Source organism: Crocuta crocuta, unplaced genomic scaffold (assembly GCF_008692635.1).
Source record: "Crocuta crocuta isolate KB4526 unplaced genomic scaffold, BGI_CrCroc_1.0 scaffold162, whole genome shotgun sequence".
Lineage (NCBI taxonomy): Eukaryota > Metazoa > Chordata > Mammalia > Carnivora > Hyaenidae > Crocuta > Crocuta crocuta.
The window spans coordinates 4,057,264-4,081,618 of record NW_027529433.1 but is presented as its reverse complement, the minus strand read 5'-3'; the positions used below and the strand labels follow the sequence as shown (position 1 = coordinate 4,081,618).

General features: G+C 40.5%; 1 protein-coding gene across 1 annotated transcript in view; it reads right to left on the bottom strand.

Annotated features, from left to right (window-relative positions):
• ARSB (arylsulfatase B) overlaps positions 1 to 16,337 on the bottom strand; it is a 151,271-nt gene extending 134,934 nt beyond the window's left edge. Inside the window, exons 1-4 of the mRNA XM_077759839.1 lie at positions 16,299 to 16,337; positions 13,692 to 13,878; positions 8,789 to 8,979; positions 1,555 to 1,762 (exon numbers count right to left, since the gene is read on the bottom strand). Of these exons, the coding sequence (XP_077615965.1) occupies positions 1,555 to 1,762; positions 8,789 to 8,979; positions 13,692 to 13,878; positions 16,299 to 16,337 (625 nt within the window). The remainder of the gene's footprint in view (positions 1 to 1,554; positions 1,763 to 8,788; positions 8,980 to 13,691; positions 13,879 to 16,298) is intronic.
• Positions 16,338 to 24,355: the final 8,018 nt, after the last annotated feature.

Genomic DNA, 24,355 nt, shown 5'->3' with positions numbered 1-24,355 from the left:
ACTTTGAACTCTGTCCTATGCATAGCAAGCACTCAATAAATGCCAGATCCGAAAGCAATCCCTAATTAAAGCAATATAAAACTATTCTTTAAAAGAAAACTAAAAAAAAAAAAAAAAAAAGCCCAAAAAACTGCGAGTCGAATACCCAGATTAATTCCTCAATATGTCACCCTGCCTGCCTCACACAGTCACTTTACGGTGAAAATCACCAGAAGACAAGTCCTGTCCTCACCGTTGGAGTTTTACGATCAAATCTTTAGATTTTAGCCAAGCATTACCAGGGATTTGAGAAAGCCTCTTTCGTAAAAGGCAGCCCAAAAAACATACAAATGACCTTAAAAGGAAGAGAGGTACTGTTGAGAGCATAAACAAACTTAAAAATATACGTATGGGTTCCCATATATACACACATATAAGTATACGTATATATATACACATACCTACATACATACTCACACCTACATAAAATTAATAGTTAAAAGCACAGGCTTTGGTGAAGGAAATTATTACATACAAAGTAAAAACAGAACTGTATAAAACAGTAATTATCAGAAAATAAGAAAGAGTTCTTGATAATTAAAAAATATGGTGGCTGCAATGAATTTAATAGAAAAGGTCACAAAATAACGATAAGGAAATTTCCCAAATAGTAGAAGAAAAATAAAGAAAATAGCAGAGAAAAAAAATAACAAAATTAGAGTATTGATCCAATATTCAAATAACAGGAGTTTTATAAAGAGAGAATAAGAGGAAGCTAGGAAGGAGGGCCAAAAAATTCTGAAATAAATAATATAAGAAAACTTCCCATAACAAAAGCACCTTCACTTTCAGATACAAAGTGCTCTCTGAGTACCCAGCATGATGAAAAAGCAAGATCTGTAACCCCAGCACAGTGAAGGGAGGTTTTAGAAAATTATGTCTAATGAGAGGGAGGAAAAATTGCATAAATAACAGATGAGACAGCAGAAAGGCATTGCCATAATGAAAACTATGTTCAAAAACTTTCTTCCTTCTTCGTTTCTGTTTTTTTTACAATCAACATTTATGAATTTTACTGTCAGAAAACAAGCTTAATACAAAAAAAAATCTATACTTGGAGACTCTAGCCTAGATGTAAATGGCTTCATTTCTACTCTGTCTTCCGAATGTCACAATCTGTCTCTACACTGATCCCGAAGTGCTCTTGTCAGCAGAAGTCCTATTCACAGAGGATGCCTGGACCAGAGAGACTGCCTGAGAACCAGCCACTCCAGGAATCCAGTACCCAGCTGTCCTGCATATGTATGAGTGAAGTCCATTCATACTTACTCGGGTGGTAAGGGCTTTTTTTCAAGCATTCTGCCAGAATATTTTGACATCTGAAGGAAGAGGGGGAAGGTCCATAATTCTTTCCTTAGACCTATTTTTCTATCCATTATTAACATGTCTCCATTCTTGCAGTTAACATTTATTTTAATAAGGTACTGCTAAATGCTCCAATTTGTCTTCATTCCATTTATCGGATATCATGTCCCAGGCTTTGCCAAGAGATGATTTTCCTATTGACAGACATACCTGTGGAGAAGATGAACACCGTGTTGTTCCAGAGTCCGTGGCTTATTAAGGCTGCCGTGACATTTCCCACTGCTTCATCCATAAGAGACACCATCCCTGCATAGTAATGCCTATTCTTATCGTGGATAAAGTCGTAGGGTTTCAGGTATTCCTCGGGGACCTGAAGGGGCTCGTGGACAGACTGAAGAGCAAGGTAGAGAAATAGAGGCTGGAAAGAAAGTTTGTGCAAATTAGTTAAGAGAGCATGAAAACATTAAATATAGAGACAGAAGTCCAGACTTATCAGTTAATAAAAGTAATATCAAGGCAACCCACAGAAGGGCTTGAAAATATTTATAAATCATACATCTGATAAGGGACTTGCACCCAGAGTATACCAAGGACTCTTACAACTCAATAATAAAAGACAATTAACCTAATTAGAAGAGGCGGTAAGACTCTGAATGGACATTTCTTCAAAGAGGGTAAGTAAATGGCCAATAACCACCTGAAAAGATGCCAGGAGCTATAGGGAGCTGGGAGGAAGAGGATGGGGAGTGATTACTAATAGGTATGAGGTTTCTTTTTCTTTTCTTTCTTTTAGGTTTCATTACTAATAGGTATGAGGTATGAGTGATTACTAATAGGTATGAGGCATTCCATCTTTTTGGAATAATGAAAATGTTTTAGATTGTGGTGGTATTTGCACATCTCTGTGAATTTACTATTGAATTGTATACTTTAATTGGGTGAATTTTATGGTATGTGAAATATTAACATCAATAAAGATATTAAAAATGCAACAAAAGACATGACAAAAAATTAAAACTAAAAACTTGAGTTCTAAAATGACCTAGAAGACTCTGATCTAAACAAATAATAAAAATACCAATAATAACAACTATATATGAAATGTTGTCTATGTGCTAGACATTATGATACTGATTTACATATGCCGTCTCATGTAATACTCAAATCCAGCCTATGTTATACCCACTTCACAGATAAGTTAACTGAAGCTCAGAACGGTTATATGATTTGTCCACATTCATATTAATCGCAGAGCAATTTCCTATTAGAAGCTCCACTATTATGGTGTGGAGATGAACCAACAGATGTGTTAGCTTTTTGCTTTAGCCAGTAAACAAGTTCCCATCTTTTAAGAGACTGTTCAGGATTTTTCATAGGAAAAAACAAGTGAACACCATGCCTGGCTAGTCTTTGATCTAAGACCAAACATATGGCCAATTTAATTCCTGGAGACTAAGGAATGTGATACATTGATTCTAGTTTACCTTTTACACCAATTTATAGCATTTGATATTAGTGGTATTTCAGGTCAGCTTCTCCTTTTTTAATAAGCCTCTTTTTTTTGTGCTCCTACAGAATTCCTTAATGAGCTGAAAACCCTCAAAGAGACAACCACTGTTCAACCCAAGGATAATAATACAATTCTGTTAAAGTATTTGAGGCATTTAAATCTCACAAATGAATGAGGAAAAGTTAGAAAGCAGACTGGAAGGCATGCTCATATTTCATTCTTCATTCTTGTCAATAAATTTTTTAAAATTCTATATTATACAACTTACTGGATAGTGTAAGGAATATACACATATGGAACTCAAAAAGACACCAAAAAAATTATTTTTAGTTCAGATCTTTGGAACTTAGAAACACTTTTTCCCCAAAACCGAAATGTTAAAAATAGCTGTTTAATACCAAAGTCACGGCTTTAAAACCTATTTAATGAAGGAAGTGAGGTAATGAAAGGATATCTACAATAATGTACAACCTATTTGTACATTACTTCCATGGGAAGACATTCCAAATTGCAACTCCAAAGGCCAATACTCAAATCTTTGACACTGCATCCACTCCCCCTCAATACACACACTTTCGGCTCCAACCACGCACACACCAAGACTTCCGAGTTCCCCCAGACCACAGTGAAGGGAAGCCCAGCACATGCCCTGCCCGGGTGGTGAGGAAGGAGCGTAGGGTGGGACGTCTAGAGGGGAACATGTGTGCAGGGACATCGGCGACCAGACAGTGCAATATGAGGGTCTGCTGTTGGAGCAGCCGTCTGGGTCTTTAGCACGAGATCAAACCAACCCCAGCCATCAGCCACGGTCTGGATGGGGGCAGGATTAAAAATTGGAAGACTACAACAATTTGCAGCCCACATACAGTTTTTAGAATCAGGAAAGGTCACATGAAACACTGTGGTTTTCTTTAAAAAAATTCTTGGAAAATCATAACTCCAACAACTCCACGTCCACGCTCCACATGGTAACAAATGGCTGGAGCATGAGATAGAGGCCTCACTCCCGAGGGCTCTCCAATTTCTACAGCTTCCCCGCTGTTCTGAGTGGCTTCACTTATTCAGGTTAGCAGCCTGGCCCCTGTAAACGCCCGAGTGTGTGACCCTGGTCTGGATTCTCTGGGCAGGGCTGGAGACATGAGGGAAGGAGCTCGCTGCTCAAGGAGAACATCTCGCAGCCAGGTCATTAGCAGCAACATGGCAACCCACACGGGGAAGGAAAGGGGACAGGGGGCAGGTTACCCCCAGCAGCAAGTGATCTCTAGGGTTGACAGCCAGGGAGCGTGGTGGGGAAGAGTTCTTAGAATACATCATGGGGAAAAAATAATGATTCTTGGACCATCATTAGTCTTATAAACATTCAGTATGGAAATCATTCTACTCCCATTCTACTCAAAGCAAAACATTACCTGGAAATCTTTCCCACAATGATTCCTTGAGGGGCTAAAGACATGACNATAAACATTCAGTATGGAAATCATTCTACTCCCATTCTACTCAAAGCAAAACATTACCTGGAAATCTTTCTCACAATGATTCCTTGAGGGGCTAAAGACATGACCATCACGGGACGCCTGGGTGGCTTAGTCGGTTAAGCATCCGACTTTCGCTTAGGTCATGATCTCGTGGTTCGTGGGTTCGAGCCCCGCGTCGGGCTCTGTGCTGACTGCCAGCTCAGAGCCTGGAGCCTATTTCAGACTGTGACTCCCTCTCTCTCTGACCCTCCCCTCCTCACGCTGTCTCTCTCTCTCTCCTAGAAATAAATAAAACATTAAAAAAAAAAATTAAAAAAAAAAAAGACATGACCATCACCTTTGAGGGGTCAAAGTTACAAACTGGCAGCAATTGCCCCGTTTTTCCAGTGGTCAGGCTTCTGTTAGTTCAAACAGAGGGAGCATAGCTAAGAAGAGGGAGTGAAAACATCCTCTGAGGCCTGAGGCCTGTGACCGTCACAGGCGACGCAAAGACCTCGCACAACCTGCCAACCACATCCTCATCACTTACAAGTGAAGATAAAAGTGTTCCTCGAACGAAGTCAGTTCTCTTTTCTTCCCATTTCACCAGCAGTCATCCAGGGCCGCACGGTGTATGGGCAGACAGACACAGACACCAACATGCCTCTGGCTCCCCAGGAGGAGGCAGGATGGTGTACAGGGACACTCCTTTAATAAGGTGAGGCCCAATGCAACACAACTGAGAGTATTCCCAGCCCATATTGTAAACATTCAAAAAAAGTTTCAGCACTCACAAGGTGAACTTTATCCATGAAACAACTCATTACCCCAAAAGGCTAGGTGCGTAACATTTCAATACTATTTTTAAATGAAAAAAATTTTTCATAGAGTACTGTTCTGTGTACTGCACAGTAGCCTAACGGGGAAGAAAAAAAGTTAACTAGGACTCTAGGGTTCTCCAAACACAATCAGGACCCTGCCTGCAGCCACTTGTTCCAAGACCCCCGTCAGGGAACAGACATAGCCAGTTTCCCCACACCTGCCGATGCAGGCTGGGCTCACTGTTAGCCTAAAGCCAGCAGCTGCCATCCTGAGGATGGCCTCAGTCTTACTGTGCTGTCTACTGCCTTGAGTTCTCATCATGCCTGGGCCTTTGGAGACCTGCGGGTCTATTCTGACCGTACAGGTATGGTGATTCAAAGCACTGTAGTCCTGGAGCTGATTTTTGATCTCCAGGGATCTTCAGGTTAATAATGGACTGACCCTGATCTCTCCTTTGCTCTTTCTTGGGTCCAGACCTCTGCTCAGAACAAGCCAGTTACAGCTGCCACCTTTACATCAACCCTAACTATAACCCTTTCAGGCTTCTTAGGAATATAAAACGTAATCCTAGATGTGAATCATGAGCAAATGGTTAAGTATCACATAAAAGGATGACATTATTACCTAAAGTTATTACCATATTGATAAGATACTAAGGGTTCTTTTCCCTTTCTTATTATGCCATACAGTTCCTAAGACAGATACTCCAAATATCCTCACCATGCTAAGAAACCTGGTTTCAGTGAAGAAGAAAGCCTTACTTTCATTTCTTTAGTAGATTTCCCTAATTTAAAGTATAAATTAAAAAATATATGATGCATTTTTAAATTGTTATTCTACTGTTGACTTTCAAATTAAGCCAACTCTTTCCAACTCGTGTCATGGAAAAGTGTCTACCACTAGAAATGCACATTTGCTTGAAGAAGCTTCGAGTAGGTTAGGTTTATGAGAAAACTTTTTTTTTATTCTGCAAAGTGTAAGGCTATTGAGGAGGGCTAGTTTTAACTGAAAGATAGTTTATGGACATGTTACTTTTACACCATAGTGTTAGTACAAAGGGAATTACCCTATAGAAAAAAAGACATTCCTTCCCAACACATGCACAGTGGTTATTAGCAGGCTCTCCTCGAACCCAGCACCAACTGTGTTTCTGTGGCAAAACAGCTCCATATGCCCTTTTCCCCTCAAGTGCTCTTTAAAATAGGCACATTTTTAAGATGGCTTGTGGATACTGCATGTGCATTTCTTTAATGATTTCCACCTCAGGACAAGTTGCCTGTGTTGCAGTCTCCGTAGAACACCTAAGAAATTGGCGCAGAATCAGATTCAACATTGGGATAAAATAAGGAAAAGTGCAGCTCCTGCAACTATGTGATGTGTCATTTTACTGACAATTGAAAATGTAATCATCCATACTTGCTGTCTTAAACATTCTGGGGCTGTCACTCAGTATTGATGCTTTCATTCATTTATGTCTATGCTTGAAACTTGACCTGGAGGATGTTGGGAATGCTGGACACTGCTTCAGAATATTTCAGACACTGTAGGAAAATGACCATGTTCTCATCTGGTCATTTCCATAATGCTACCTCTGAGCAGCACTATATTAATAACACAAGTTTGGATGGCTTGCAAGCTTTCCACACCACACCAGATAAGGCAGCCCGCCCACGAAGAACTATTTTATCCAGCTGCTTCCTCTTATCTGCTTAATGTTAGAGACACTGTGAGAGAATACTCTACTGTTGCCTAATGGGAACTAATTTTTGCTGTAGGCATATTATAGTGGTTGCATGATTAAGGTAGTGTTACATTGTAAGCCTGTAAAAGGCAGCTGGCTTGAGCTTGCCCCTCTGTGTTTGAAGGGAATCAATTATTGTGACGGCACATTGGAATCACTGGTGGGAGGTGGGAGCAGAGGGGTTAATTAAAGACCGATGATACCCCCCATCACACCCAATAAATTGCAATATTCGTTATCAGTGTTTATTACAAGCTTTCCAGATGAGCCCAATACACTGTCAAGACTGGAATGCTCAAGCTGAATCATACACTGGTTAATATTCTCTGGTCTTGGATATTAGCTGTGAAGTAGGGAAGCTTGTTGAATGCATGAGCTCTGGAGTCAGTGTGGGTTTCAATGCTGATTCTGACTCTCAGTAGCTCTGTGACCTTGAACCAGTCAACTTGTTTGCTTGTATCTATAAAACAGTGCCTACCTCAAAAGACAGGATAAGAACAATAATTCCCTTAAGACTTTATCTTATTCTTTGGGTTTTTAGTGCCATCTATAAAGCACCAAGCATACAGAGGAAAACTGAGAACCTAAGCCAATTACCTAGCAGTTATCTTTCCACCTCTCTGAACATTGGTTCAGATCTAGATTTAAAACCCGCATGTGTCCATATATTTGAGCAAATGTTCTGATCTTCCATGTTCCACAGCTAGCACGGCCACTCCAAGGTGGTCAGCATGTAAGAGTGATAAAAAGCCCAAGTAGGGCAAAACTGAAGAGAGATACCAGGGAGAACCCCCAATGCTGAGTCAGAATAGGCAGAGGTATAGCCAGGAAGAAACGATGCCAAAAAGGGAATCAGTGTTCAGGTACCACATCCGAACAGGCATACAAACCGAAATCCAAATTGTGATCTCCCTGAAGACATTCAGTAATTGCCCAAGAGGCAAACTGCAGAAAATTGGAAACACCAGATAACACTGCACATTCTGGAATTTGCTATTTCAGGGTCTTATTGAAGGACTAATTTCATCAGTGTTAATATAGTTAGTTCTTAATGAAGCCACATTTAATCTGACAACACAAATATGTGACCTAATTTTAAAGGTATATTCGGAGAATTTAGCTTATGAAGTTAACTCTAGGTTAACAAAAAAGTTTGTTTTTAAGGCAATTCTGACTCTCTTCTGTTTTTACCTTTAGATAAAAGATTCTAGTACGTGACATACACAGTGGCTTCAGTGTAGTAAATGTAAAAAACAGGCTCATCAGTATACCATGTTTAGGGAATGAAAGACTTAATGTTGTTAAGGCATTCATTCTCGTGAAGTTGGTCTACAGATTCAATAAAATCCAAATCCTCGCAGGAACTTTTTGGTAGAAATAGAGCAGCTCATTCTAAAATTAACATGGGGATGCAAAATAGCTAGAATATCCAAAATACAAAGTTAAAAGGACTTGCCCTGAACCTAAAGTTTGTTGATCTCATAACAGGAAATTTGCCATAATTTAGCCTCGTCTTGTACACAAGGCTATTGTTTAAAAAAAGTCAATGTACTAACTGTTTATAGCACATGCGCAACACCAAAAGAATAAAACTGTATTTCTACTAAAACACTGCAGACACAGTATTCTTCAAACTGTAATCTGCAGACCACTTGGCATCAGAATTATCCTTGATGAGTTTCTTTAAAATGCCGATACATAGATTTTCCACAGACCTAAAGAATGAATCTCTTAGAGATGGGTTCTAGGAATTTCTATTTTTATCAAGCTTTCCCAGGTGGATTCCAATATACTCCAAAATTTGGGAACTCCTCTAGAATGGATTTTTTTTCCTAAATAAGCAGCCTTATCCTATATTCACCTAAAGAGATGCTGTCTTAAACACAATTTTGATATCCACATAGAAGCAAGACTTACCTTCTCAGGTGGATGGCTAGTTATGAGGTCTGTAGCTCTTTTGGTAAATATGTTTGTTGAATACATATTTTTATACCCTGTTGCAACTTCTTCACCATCTCGAAAATCAAGAGCACATCGTGTGACATTCAGAGCCTCAATTAATGTGCAGCGCTCATGGGAATAGTAATCTTCACTACCTAAGAGATATCCTACAGCAAGAATGGGAGATGAAAGTAGTCAGCATAGCATAAAACTTGTTAAACAAACTAATGTTTCAGCATTTAATTGCCTAGTGCAATTGATTACCCATGACAAGGCTAATCAAATGACAAGGCTAATCAGAGCACCACTTCTTAACATCTCTATATTTGCTAGCAGGAGGCATTAAAATGTTATTACAAAAATTCAAATCCATTCTTCAGGCAACTCTTCAGAACATAAGGCTGTGTATTATAACTCTCAAATTCAGCAAAGGTGACAAAATCTTAAATCTTTTAAAGCTATCTAATGGCAAAAATGGCATACAGTTAATGTGATTTCTTACAAGTTTATACTATGAAGTAACCACATAAATGAACACAGGATTCAAATAATGTTGATATTGACCTTGGGAGACTGGCTTCAAGGTTATTTATAGAAGCGGCTCTAGGAGGAATCATCTTCGGTCAGATGCTGACACCCACTGGTGAAAGATACAAACCTTTCCAAACGGGAGCTCTAGATCTAATTTAACAGAGCCAAAAGATCAAGCTAATGTGGGGCACTGAAAGTAGATTTTCCTACCTATGGAGATCTCAGTTTTGCCCCAAACTTAAATGGTATCAACTGTCTATCTTACAATTTGGATTCAAACATGAAATAGGCTTTCTCAATGAATAGCTGTTTGTGCAGATGTTCTATATTTTCCTAAAATATTAAAATCATGCATCTTGTATGATTCCATTTATATGAAATGTCCAGAAAAGGTAAATCTATAGACACAAAGAGTTATGTTAGCAGTTGCCTAGGGCTGGTCAGGGAAAATGGGGAGTGACTGCTAACAGGGATAGGGTTTTTTGGGGCATGATGAAAATATTCTGCAATGGGATGGTGATGACAGTGGCACAACCCTGTGAATTTATTAAAAATCAATAAATTGTACACTTTAGTTGAGTGAATTACATAGTGTATGAAGTATACTTCAATAAAGCCACTAAAAAGAAATAAGCTCTGAACCACCTCCTAACAAATTATGCTTATTAACCTTAAAATGAGGTTGATAAAACTGGTGTAGCTTTTCCCCCAATCCTGAACATTCTCTATAATCACAATCAAAAGCCTTACACAGTTTACATTAAAAACTGAATTTATTGTGAATTAACTTCCTCCTTTTCCATGTTGCAATAAATTCAAAGTCCTGAATAATACCTTTGAATAATACCTTCAGTCTTAAGAATACCTTTTAAACAGTAATCTGTCCCCTGATGTATGTAACAGAAAGGGAAATCCAGTGTGTTTGTTAATTAATAGATAGTAGAGATAGAACTGTATCCACAAATGTGATTTTATCCTTTCTATGGATTAGTAAAGAAGTCAGGAAACTGGGATTCTATTTGGGATTTTTAATAACCCCTGGGTATGAGCTTGAGGAGATCACTTCAGGTTATTTCTCGGTAAACGTTAACTGTTCTATTACTTGGGAGAATATAGCATAGCATATATTTGATTACAAGATGTATGAACTGTAAATATTAAAAAGATATTACAAATAGGAGGATTCTAGGAACAGAACTATTTATTTACATACTTGGCCAGACTGATACCAAACAATCATGTGACAATCATATACAGCTTTTCTCACAACAGTGATTCACAAATATGAACTCATAAGCTGAGCCTAAAGAAGATGGTATTCTATGCTTTTTTGCAAAAAATCAGAAAATACTTTTTTATATATTCTTATTTTTGAGAGAGAAAAGAGAATGTGAGCAGGAGAGAGGTAGAGAGAGAAGGAGACAGCGAATCCCATGCAGGCTCCACGCTGTCAGCACAGAACTCAACATGGGGCTTGAACCCACAAACTATGAAATCGTGACCTTAGCCAAAAATCAAGAGTCAGACACTTAACCAACTTAGCCACTCAGGTGCCCCAGAAAATACATTTCGAACAACTAACTCTCTGGCTTTTTTATTAAACAGGTTTTTTTAAATGAAGTTTTTTCAGTGTTTCTTTTTCTTTTTAATGTTTTATTTACTTCTGAGAGAGACAGAGAGAGAGAGAGAGAGAGAAAGAGAGAAAGAGAGAGCATGAGCAGGGGAGGGTCAGAGGAAGAGGGAAACACAGAATCTGAAGCAGCCTCCAGGCTCTGAGCTGGCTGTCAGCACAGAGCCTGATGCGAGGCCCAAACCCACAAACCATGAGATCTTGACCTGAGCTGAAGTCGGATGCTTAACCGACTGAGCCACCCAGGCTCCCTAAACAGTTTTATTGAGACATGATTCACATACCATCAAAGTGACCCATATGAAGTTTACAATTCAATGGGTTTTAAGGTATCCAGAGTTGTGCAACCAGCCCCACAATTATCTGACTGCTTTTTAACAAAACATCTAAGTCATAACAGTGATAACATCTGCGTGGTCATTAAACCTGCCTATCTACAAGTCTATATGAATGTGGGGCTTGAATTGAATTTTTAAATATATGACTTGGCTTTTAGTAAAAAAAAAAAAAAAAAACAATCAAAGTACCTATAATCCTTCCTGTTGCCAGTGTATAGGTATTAACCCAGCTTTCACCAAAGGCCTGAATAAAAATTGTCCAAGGATATACAGGCTGTTTTTTCCTCTAGAATTTCCAAAATGACAGAGGTCTTACACCCAAGTCTGACTGTAACTGTTATTTGAGGATGCTGAGGATCTATCCAGGTTCATCAGGAAAGAATGCCATGAGTATTTAGCAACGTCCAGAGAACCTGGATGGGAGCAGGGAACATACGGTCTCATGCCTGATGTCCTGCATCTCAACTTTAACCCCAGATCCAACCCGGCACAACGGAGCCATGTGCTTCGACTGCATTGTTTGGGCTCCATATAATCACTGAAGTGCACTTTGGCACTCTGGCCCTACCTTGAATAAAAAGACATGTTTACAGAAACATGTACAAGAAAACCACCACTCTATTACAAAAATGCTGCTTTTGAGGATGTTGTCCACCTTACTTTTTCCCAAAGGAGAAATTTCTCAAGTCTAAGAGCCAGAAAATGCTTTACTCTTCCTGAACATCTGGCTTCCATTTATCTTATAAATAATNTTTTTTTTTTTTTTTTTTTTTTTTGGACATAAGAAATCTCAAGTTGCAGAGTTCACTGTGAAGTCCACCTACAGCCAGTAAGTTTTTTTGTGAGTTGTTGCCATGCTGCGATTCCACCTTTTTCTACTCACCCTCATTTTTATTTTATTTTGTTTTGTTTTATTTTACTTTATTTATGTTATTTATTTTATTTTTAAACGTATTTGAGAGAGAGAGAGAACATGAGGAGGGGAGAGAGGCCAAAGTCGAGAGGGAGAATCCCAAGCAGGCTCCACCACGATCTGCATGGAGCCCAGCACTGGGCTCGATCCCACAACGGTGATATCATGACCTAAGCCGAAACCAAGGGTCGAAGGCTCAACCTACTGAGGCACCCAAGCACTGCCATTCTATTTATTTTTAAACTTTTTATGTTCAGGGTATGTTCCTTTTTGGATGTGATAGGTTGTAAATAAACGAAGAGACAAATGAGAGAAGTAGGTAGCTAAACAGCCAGACAGCATGAGGTGAAAAGAACTTATCAGAAAGATAAATAGCCACTGGTAAGATAAATAGGCTGTAAATTAAGCCTATTTATTAAGTTTATAAGAGGTTAAAAAAAAAAAAGGGTAAGTTTTAAAACTAACTTTAGGTTTCACATTTTTATACAGCTATCCAGTATAAAATACCTCTGATTTGTTATTATCCTTCCTANATAGACTGAAAATTAAGCCTGTTAATTAAGTTTATAAGAGGTTAAAAAAAAAAAAGGGTAAGTTTTAAAACTAACTTTAGGTTTCACATTTTTATACAGCTATCCAGTATAAAATACCTCTGATTTGTTATTATCCTTCCTATTACCATTTGTTATTTACTTTTTTAAATGGTCTTCCCCAATCTAGTGATTTCAAAAACAGACCTCACAGAAGGGGGGAAGGATACCAATGGAGTCTTCTCCACAATCTCTGGAAAAAAAGTCTTTGGGACAGCCCACGGAGAGAAAAATATAGTGTGTGAGACTTTGTGAAGAAAATATTCTTATATTAGGGTTTGCCTGGAATTTTTTTATTTTTTAATTTGTAATAATTTTTAATGTTTATTCAGTTTTGAGAGAGAGAGAGACAGAGTGTGAGCAGGGGAGGGACAGAGAGGAGACAGAGCATGAGTGGGGGGAAGGGCAGAGAGTGAGGGAGACACAGAATCTGAAGCAGGCTCCAGGCTCTGCGCGGTCAGCACAGAGCCTGATGCGGGGCTCGAACTCACACACCATGAGATCATGATGTGAGCTGAAGTCAGATGCTTAACTGAGCCACCCAAGTGCCCCTGGAATTTTTTTAAAAAGGACGTGTATTCCCTTTTGGTAAAAAGGTCTCTAGAGTACAGTGGTCTCAGATGTGAAAGTAGAAAACACTTCCCCAAAGTGGCATTTAATACTCTGGCAAGGTAAGTGCCTCCCTGTGCACTGCTGCCCACCACGGGCTGAGCAGAGAGCCAGGATTCTGGAGGTGGCATAAGAAAGTTGCCCCACGGCAATGCTGAATGATTCATTCTGTGTTCAAGTTTCCAGTTATGTGATTACAGTCAGGTGTGTTTTATGAGATGGCTGCAGCTAGTCTAGGTTGTAAAAGAAACATGTGCATTCCCATTACCAAAGTAAGTATCAAATCCGCGGCGGGTTGGAAGGCATTCTTTCCGGTACATTCCCAGGTGCCATTTTCCGACCATATGAGTAGTGTAGCCTGCTTCTTTTAGGAGCTGGGGCAGGAGTTTTTCATCCAGAGGGACGCAGCTGGGCTGACAGGGCCAGATTATTTGGTGTTGTAAACCTGTGTGGATCTTAAAGAGATAAACACGAAATTATATACTGATGATGTCGAAACATTCTGAACAGGCAGATAAAGTGGTTGCCGAATGTACTGGACATATCTGTAGACCCGAAAGTTTAACTTAATTCCTGTACCAGCTCAAGGATATTTCTGAATGGTTCTTTATTCACTTATTCAAATAAGGTAGTGAACATAAACAGGATTGGAAAAAATGAGTAAAAGCTCTCTAACAAACATTAGATACTTCAGCAAATATTTATCAAGGAATTATGTTAGAAGCTAATACCTAAGATTTTGCGTCCTACCTCAAAAACAGTAGCCATAATATGATGTGTGAATCTATCAAGGAAAAAGTGTTCCAATTTTTGTGCACATGAGAAACTGGTGTTTGGTTTAGAAGGAGCGTCTCTGATCTTTTGAGATTAGGTGGGTTTTTTTAAAGGATTATTCAAAATATAATGAAAGTAATGATTTGCAAGTCTTATTCTACTTTATGGAAGCCGTAATTTCAAAAGTCAGGGACCACCTTTTTTTAAGACAAAAAAAAGCAGCTTGGGATGCCTGGGTGGTTCAGTCGGTTAAGAATCTGACTTCAGCTCAGGTCATGATCTTACAGTTTGTGAGGTCGAGTCTGACATCAGGCTCTGTACTGACAGCTCAGAGCCTGAAGCCTGCTTCAGAGTCTCTGTCTTGCTCTCTCTGCCCCTTTCCTGCTCACACTCTGTTCCTCTGTCTCAAAAATAAAAAACATTAAAAAAATTAAAGAAAGAAAAAAAAAGCAGCTATCTGACCCATTAAGTTGGGAGCAGGTCACACAAGTATGCCCAGGGTGCAAGGACCACACAATAATCAGCTGTTGAGAAATGATCACGTGTTGAGTCTTGGTGTGACAATAAAATAGAATATTCACAACTATATGAAAAGGCTCTTAAAGTAACCCTTCCTTTTTCAACTTCCTGTGTGAGGCTAGATCTTCCTGAACTTTTACCAAAACAATATATTGCAACAGATTGTAATAAGCTAGCTGTCTTCTATTAATAGAAGACAGGTACAAAAACACAAAACAATTATCACTCTTCTCATGTAATTCTCCTGCTTGGGATAATATAGTTATTTTTCATAAGTTATTTATGTTAACATATAATGGAATTATATTATACTGAAAAACAGCAGTAATATTCTTAAATATTATTAATTATTAATAGTCAATAAAAATAGTTTTAAAATTCTATTTTAATTTCTGACATGGTGAATTCTGAAAGGTGTAAGCCACATAAATATAAGCTCTTTGGGTTCTGTAATAATTTTTAAGTATTTTCAGAGGTCCTAAGACCAAAAAGGTTGAAACTGACCTATAATGTCTAACTAGTGGTCACTGCAATGAAAGAAATAAAGTAGGAGAGGGAGATGGTGACCGAGGTGATTCTTTAGGGAGGGTGGCAAAAGAAATCTGAGGAGGAGACATTTGAGCAGTAATCTGAATCAAGGGAGAGAGTGGCAGAGCCTTGGGAAAAGCTGAGGCAAGAATCACGTAGGCATAAGAAATAAAAAGTCCAAAGACTCTGAGTGCCCTGAACTTGCTAGATGAATCCGGACGCCAGCATAGAAGCCAGCATGGCCCCTGTCCTACCTAGCTCCTGTGCTGACAGGTACCACTGCTCCCGCTGCTGGGGCGTGACTGGAGTCCCTGGGGGCTCTGCGCTGCCCAGCCTCTCCCTTCCACCAAACCTCACACCTCTCCTCCCGCTCCTAGCTTAGCCAGGGAGGTACTTTCCTTTGTATGAAGTGGGGCTGGGTCCTCCCGTGCAACTCTGCACTGGACACAAGCTTTCCCTAGGAAAGGCGGGGCAACTCCTGATTTCCCTAGCATAAACGGAGCTCTGGGGGCACAGAAGGGTAAGAGGGGCAGTTCTCAAACCAAGCCATTACTCTCTGGCCTCCATCAGCTGTCAGGTGGGTAGCAAGCGATTATTAATAAATGGTATATATGTGTTTGCAAATGATTTACTGGCTTTTATAATTAAAAAAAATTTTTTTTAACATTTACTTACTTTTGAGAGATGGAAACAGAGCAGGAGCAGGGAAGGGGCAGAGAGAGAGGGAGACACAGAATCTGAAGCAGGCTCCAGGCTCTGAGCTGTCAGCACAGAGCCTGACGCGGGGCTTGAAGTCCCAGACCACAAGATCATGACTTGAGCAGACGCTGGACGCTTAACCCACGTGCCCTCAACTGGCTTTTATAATTGAAAGCAGAAGGCATACAGCTTAGGGAATTAAATGCCATCTCAGCTCGATCACCAAGGACATATTAAGGATTCAATTGCCACAGTAATAACTGTAAGCTTTGTTAACAATAACAATTCATGACTTCTCCACTACATTTCAATTCACTTCCTTGAGAGATGGTGTGGTGTTACAGAGAACACGCACCTGAGCCTGGACCTGCCCCTGGGAGCATGTTGCGGTCATTTGAACACCCGATAAAATACACCCACCGTTTTACTGGCACTACTGAATATTCACTGATTAATCACTGATTTTCTCAGATTCAAATACTGACCACACAGACCAGAAAGATTTTTATCTTATTTTATCTTATGTTAAATACATGGCAATAAACAGATACAACATAGAAGCCAAAAAAATTCACATTCACAATCTTTTCTTCCTAATTTATTATAAGCTACTCTTGAATAGCTTTCTCACAAGCTTTGACACTGTTTTAAATTTCATTTTTGTGTCTCTTTCCAGAACCAAAGCTTTTTGAGTTGCACCTGCCATTGCTTCATTTCCTGGAATCTTTTCATGCCCTTTTTAAAAAACATTTTTTTATCTATTTTTGAGAGAGAGAGACAGAGCATGAGCAGGGTAGGGGCAGAGAGCGAGAGAGAGACACAGAATCCAAAGTAGGCTCCAGACTCCAAGCTGTCAGCACGGAGCCTGACGCGGGGCTCAAACCCACAGACCACAAGATCATGACCTGAGCCGAAGTCAGACGAGCAACCCAGGTGCCCTTCTTTCCAGACCCTTTTAAAAGAACCATATAAAATATCTTTAAGGTGAAATTAAATTGGACTTCTCTTTTTTTAAAAAAAAAAAATTTTNTAATTGGACTTCTCTTGAAGGTGCTGGATACATTCCCTCTCTTGACTGTGGTGATGGCTTCACAGGTAGATATATATCAAAACGTATCAAACTCTACACTTTAAATATGAACAGTTTATTGTATGTCGATCGCACATCACTAACGCTATTTAAAAATAAAAGCAAGTTTAAGTTTTCTATTAAGATTTCTATGCGTCTCCTAGAAATCACTGGTCACCTCCGCTGGGATATGTGCCAGGCACCTTCCACTTGTTTTCCAAACCCACATTCTGCCTTCTATCCTGCTCTCTGCCCCGGGAAGCTGACCTATGGGATCCAAATCAAAGGACTCTGCACCTTCTGGCTTCTGAGTGGGTTCAGCCAAGGGGGAGCCCTGACAGGAAATTACAGGGAGGGAAGAGATAAGTGGCCCTGGACTGCCAGACCAGGCCATTCTGTGCAGGCCATTCTGAAGGCAGCCCTCTCTACACGACACCGTCTCTAGGTTCTTTCCTCCCTCCCATCTGGTCCGGGGCTAGTAACAGCTCCGTGGGGTTATACACGTCTACGTGTGTTCCCCTTCCCCCAAGTCACACTCTTGAAAATAGTCCCTTTATAAATAAACCTCCCTAAATTATCCTAATTTGAATATGCCAGCTCCTTCCAGCTGGGATTCTGAATAATAAGGATGTAAGAATATCCAGGCAGGGAACGAGAAACATTGCTCTCAACACACACACACACACACACACACACACCAAATCATAGAAGGACTCTGTCCATCGTTAACACTTGAAATTTACTCAACAGAAAATTAGCCCTAGATTCAAAAACTTTATAATATACACTAATTGGCAGTAGTACAGGATAAGTAACGGTAGTATTTTATGGAATTCAAAAGACTCCGTGGAGATAAATGCTATGTGCATATTTCTTTAAGTGGCAAGCTCATCCATCACATGCAGAGAATTAACTCTGATGGCTATACAGCACTGCCAAGGGATGCTGTGTGATTCGGTGTTCCCGGACCATGGGCATCAAGCCAGGTGGTCAGCTGAAGCCTGTTTCTATTATCTACAATCATATGGAGCAGAGAATTTGTTCTCTTCAATTCCCGAGAATTTATTGGACAGAGCATTTTTATGGCGAACTGAGGAAGCGGAAGCCGAACTCTGGATAGCAGCCAAAAACATGTTTTTAGTCTGTTCAGACACTACTGGAAGTAGGGGCGCTGCAATGTGTAGAGAAGCAGTAAACAGACAAGTGCTGAGCTTTAGTTTAGTCCAGGATGACACATCCACACCATGCCTCACGGGGCAGGCTGATAGGAATCAAGAGAAAAAGAAGTGTCCCCTTGTAAACACAACAGACTCTAAAACAATTCCATCCTGACACCTATCTTCAGTGTTGGGAGAGTGTTACAAAAGGAGAGGCTTATATAGATAATACAGGAGAATCCAAAGGAGTTACTCTATACCTACCGTGTGTGGCCATCTCTTCTTCATTAAACCAAATCCTCTCTCCAAAAACGGCTTCTCTTAAGATTTTACTTGACCATCAGGGATTCCCTGCACGAAGGCAAAGGGTCTAAAGAATCAGCGAAGGACCTGGCTTGTCTCTAGATTCTTTAGATTCTTTCTATGAGATAACTGATAAGAATCCTTGCGTACGTGTATTTGTTGCATATAAAAATGTATTTGATCCAGTGAGTTTTTCCGCCCTGTGAAGTGTCATGAACTTAAAAGGGGCAGGGGAGGAGGGCGGCTCCCACATCAGAACCTCTCATCCCCCTTTAAGAGGTTCAGGAATTCTATTTTTTTTAATTTTTTTTATTTCTAGGAGAGAGAAAGAGAGACAGCATGAGCAGGGGAGGGTCAGAGACAGAGGGAGTCACAGACTCTGAAACAGGCTCCAGGCTCTGAGCTGGCAGTCAGCACAGAGCCCGACGCGGGGCTCGAACCCGCAAACCGCAAGATCATGACCTAAGCGAAAGTCGGACGCTTAACCGACTAAGCCACCCAGGCGCCCCGAATTTCAGGAATTCTATGATCTCTGATCTGGAAGCTCAGAACACAGTGTTTCAGCAGTATAGACAATAAACTCTCTCAGGGGCTACATGAACCACTGCTACATGTATGGCAATGAATTCTGTTTCTCTCCTCACTTAACAATGTTGAGATAACATCCCGTTGAGGGGAAGGAAGATTCTGTCCTATTAGTCTGACCTGTTCAGGATGAACTCATACTCTCACTGCGCCCACGTGTTTGGACACCTCCTGCTACAGTACTTGAAAATTCAGAAAAACAGGCAGCTCCAGCCTCCCCTTTATATACCAGAGAGCTAGGAGGGACACTTCATAACAGGAATGCAATCACAGAACATGCTGGTGGTCAGCCAGGAGTTCAGAATTTCCAGCCCGTGTCTGGGCCAGTACACTGCAGGTTTTAAGCACGGTCAAGTACCACTCGGGCCACCTTAGGGTTTATTCCTGGAACTGTCCCACAGAACAAATGGATACTGGAGAATCTGCTCCCTCCCCCGCTTAAGGCTTCTAAAATGCAGTCAGCTGCCCATGCTGTTGAAGCCAAGAGCTACAGAACACACATTATGTGTGTTAGGGGCCTGACTTTGCCATCTGGCCCGGTCCTCCAGAACTCGGGCTGCAGAACTGGCTGGTGTCGCTGACAGTTTTAAGGGTCTATTTATTTTGGTGTTGATTAGCAAAGGGTGTAAATCTCTGCCTAAACCCACAATGGGATGTTGTTTGTAAAAAGAATAAACAAGGCAAAAACTGACTCAGTGCCTTCCTCTGCGTAAATTATAAAGCCAACCAAAAGCCCACCATGGGACGGTAGGAAAATATGGAAGAAAAGAATTTTGTAGCAAAGTGATATGATTAAAGAAACAAAAACAAAGACAGTTACCAGACAGTAACAACGTATGCTTAAGGCAAGTCTTGAAATAATAAACCTCAAAAATCATTCAGCAAAGAAATCTGGTAAGTCAATGGGTTATGCGTCACTCAGCCCCAAACTTATTTCCTTACTGCCTCATTTCTAATGACATGGGAAGTAAAATATGTAAAATACGGAACCGTTTCTTTGAAATATCTTCATATTTCCAGGATATGGCCCCCGGGTGCCTCTTCCCTTCTGGGAAAATGCCTCTTGGCTCTGGCGAGGCTTAGGAAAGACACCTGGCTTCAGCAAAAACAAAAGATCTGCGAGACCAAGTCATCCGTGACTCCCTGTATTATAGCCGTGATGTGCTTTAGTAGGAGGCCATCTTATTTGTCACTATGGAACTGATGCATCCTATGTTTCTCCCCCTAAGGAAGCATAAGAACAGAGGCTAATAAGTGCTTTCTTTTCAGAGGGACCTACAGCCCCTGTGTTGTATGCTCCTCTTATCTCTCACTCTCTGGATGCCATTTCCAGAGGATCCTGTGAACACTCCCAATTTGTGACCTACTACTTTCCCCAGTCACTCCACCTGCTTCTAGCTCTTCACTCCTCTTTGTCCCACTTCTAGTCTTGGAGCCCAGGGAAAGGCAAACAGGGACGAGGGTCCACTGAGAGGCAAGTCGGTGGGGGGATGATAAAGAATGGGTAGGCAGGATGCCTGGGGTGAGAAGGAAAAGAGGCAGGGAGCCGAGAGCATCGTCAGGCAGAACCCCTTCCTCTTTCCGTGCCAGTATGAAGCGCCCTATCCTACCTGCAGCCCTCTAACTGTGAGGGGTCTCCACAACTCAAAGCAAACTCAAAGCAAAAGTCAAAAATCGCCCACAATGCTCCTGCACAGCCTCCTTCCTACATTTTCTGTCCAAGGCGCTGCTTCAGGGGTGAGTGAAAAGCCCTGAAATGTCCCGTCTGTTTATCAGCATGAGTAAGAAAAATGTGACTTGCATCCCTTAAGAATAAAACCCTGCAGTCATCTTTCATTGCTTCTATTATCTGCCAAGGTTACAGAGTTTTAGTGGAGTGGTCCCCTCAGTTCCCAAGGTTAGTATGATCCCAACTAAGGACCAAAGTTATTTTTTTTTTTTCCTAAAAGGAAATGATCCTACTAAGGCCTATGCCTTTAGTTACCCTTTAATCTTTTTAGTTTCTTAAAAAGGAAGTGGGGGCACTAGAAATGGCAGATCAGCCACAAGCAGGGGAGGTGGTGAGCTCTCACAGGAAATGCTCAGGTGTTTTAAGTTCTTGGCACATTCATTCATTTCACATTCACATTCACAACACTGAGTGCTTCTCTAGGCCAGGGACAAGCAAGACAATCCTACAGAGAAGTCAGACCAGGGAACAAACCGCACATCTAAAATGTGGACTAAGAGTGGAGAGTTAAAATGAATAATTCATGTTGAATAAAGTCAATATGTAAGAATATAAAAATTTAGTATTTTCAAGTATTCTTTGGAACTAAAAGCACTATACAAATTCTATTAGAAAAGCTGATGCATTTTTATTGATTTGATCATGTTTACAACCATCTTTATTATGTATTTGTATTGAAATATATCTGACATATAACATTGTGTAATTTTAAGGCGTGCCACATTTATACACCGGAATATCATTGCCATTGTAGCAATAATTAGCACCCTACCATGTTCTTTTTAGTAATTGGAATCATAAAGTTCTAGTCTCTTAGCAAATTTGATGATTCTAATACAGTACTGTTGACTATACTGTACGTCAGATCTCTAAGTCTTATTTACTACTTGTTGCTAGTTTATAACCTTAAACAATATCTATCCTATCCTCCTATCCACTAAAGGATTTTTAAATATATGTATATATATTTTTTAAATTTTAATGTTTATTTTTGAGGGAGGGAAAGGGCAGAGAGAGAGGGAGACACAGAATCGGAAGCAGGCTCCAGGCTCTGAGCATCAGCACAGAGCCCGACACAGGGCTAGAGCCCATGAACCGTGATAACGGACGCTTAACCGACTGAGTCACCCAGGTGTCCCTAGGATTTTTAATATTTCAATCTTGAGATTTCAACCAAGGGGAAAGTGAATATAAAATCTATTTCATTATATGCACAATGTGCCTCTGAAGGATACTAAGAAACTAATAAATAACAGAGGCTCCCTATAGGAAGGAAGGTTGAGAGACAAGATGGAAAGATCTTTTTTATCTTTTTACATGTAGCACTATTTAAATGTCTTATATTTGAAACTCGGAATATAATTCTCAAAGACAATTTTAAAAATAAGCTTATTTTAAAAGGGGGGGTGAGATAAAAAATTTAATTCTAACTGGACTAACATTTATACAAAGAATATCACATAGTATTTTATTGTAGCTCCTTAAAATATTACTTAGAACATTGTTTGATTAGAAATCTCCTTTAATAGGAGCACCTGGGTGGCTCAATCGGTTGGGTGTCCGACTTCGGCTCAGGTCATGATTTCACGGTTCATGAGTTCCAGCCCCATATCGGGCTCATTGCTGTCAGTGCGGAGTCTGCCTCAGATTCTCTGTCCTCCTATCTCTCTGCCCTTCCCCTGACTCTCCTGTGTTCTTTCTGTCTCTCAAAAATAACATTTTTTAATTAAAAAAAAGAAATATGCTTTAATATATAGTAGCCTTCAATGTAACATCATTATGAAGACCTGAATAAGTAAGCTGAAGTTTAATATTTTATCCTGAGCAGGAAGCATTGCCTCTCTCTCTGAGCTCCTAGCATACTTTTCGTACCCACTTTCACTGAGTTCTGGTCACAAACAGCCTTGTCCCCTTCTTTAGAAGAACTCACTGCAGCCTCTAAGCCTTTACTGGCTGTCCCTCCCACTATGTTAAACTCTCCTTCCCAGGATCTTTGAATGGCTGACCCCTCTTCATTCAGGCCTCTGCCCCCAACACCTTCATGGAAATAATTTCCTGAGTCACTTATTACTCGACCTGCTTTATTGTCTCCTCTACATTTATTACCAGGCTATTTCAATTCACCCAGTGGGGCACCTGGGTGGCTCAGTCAGTTAAGTCCCTGATTCTTGATCTCTGGTCAGGTCATGATCTCATGGTTTGTGAATTCAAGCCCTGCATTGGACTCTGTGCTGACAGTGAGGAGCCTGCTTGGGATTCTCTCTCTCCCTCTCTCTCTGCCCCTCCCTTGCTCGCACTCCCTCTCTCAAAATAAACTTTAAAAATAAAGAAAGAAAATAATTTCACCTCACTTACTCATTTGTTTATATGTTTACTTCATCCCCTGCTTGGTCACTCCTCATCTCACCTCCAGCAGACCCCAGAGGATAGCACAATGCCTGGCATAAATAGCTGCTCAATAAATCTTTGTAGAATGAAAGAGTGAATGAATGCATCATACTGAGTGGCGATAGAATGAAAGCTTTCCTCTCAGATTGCAAATAAGAAAAGGGTTCCACTCGGGGCACCTGGGTGGCTCAGTTGGTTAAGTGATTCTTCATTTTGGCTCAGGTCATGATCCCATGGTGGTGAGATGGAACCCTCATCAGAGTCTCTTCCCCTTTCCCTCTGCCCCCCACTCCTTGTGCACATGCACGTGTGCACACTCTCTCTCAAAAAATGAAATTAAAAAATTAGAAAAAAATGTCAAAATAGTAAGGGAATGAGTCATAGGCCTGTGGGAAGAGCAGTGTATAGAGACCTGAATTCTAGTGCTGAATTTACCAATAACCATTGGCCTCCTCTGCTGCTCAATCTCCCTCTCCCTGGCTTTATCAAACCCCATGCATTAAAAAATTTTTCATCTTTATTTATTTTAGAAAGAGAGAGCATGCACACGAGCAGGGGAAAGGGGCAGAGGGAAAAAGAGAGAGAATCTCAAGCGTGCTCAGTGCAGAGCCCAACGTGGGGCTCAATCCCACAACCCTAGGACCATGACCTAAGCCGAAATAAAGAGACACTCAACCAACTGAGCCACCCGGGTGCTCCAAAGTCCATGCATTGTTCACCGAAGTATGCATGTTTAAAATGGTTCATATGTGAGGACCCTGAACAATCATATGTCTCAATATAAAAGGCTCGGTTCACATTCCTATTTAATTAAACAAGTTCCTGGCACAAAACTAGCAGCAACGTTGTTAAGCACAGTGCTGGGCAAGATTAATCTCTCTTTCTGCCAGTAGAGGGGGTCAGTGGGTATGATAATGTGCATTTGCCAAGTTAGAAACCAGCTCTAAAGGACACAAGGCTCTTAAGAGTCAAAGAAACGCAGAGCTAGGAAGAGCCTGGGAGTTCAACCCAACTTCCATATTTTACAGATGTAGAAAATGATGTCCAGCGGGTCCGAATCTCAAGACTGACACCCTGAAGGCCAAAACCTACATCTCATTATTCCCAACCAGTCTTCTTCACTAAACACTTTAATAAGCCAAAAAACTAAGACTCAGAACTTGGGGAAATTCAGTTCAGCC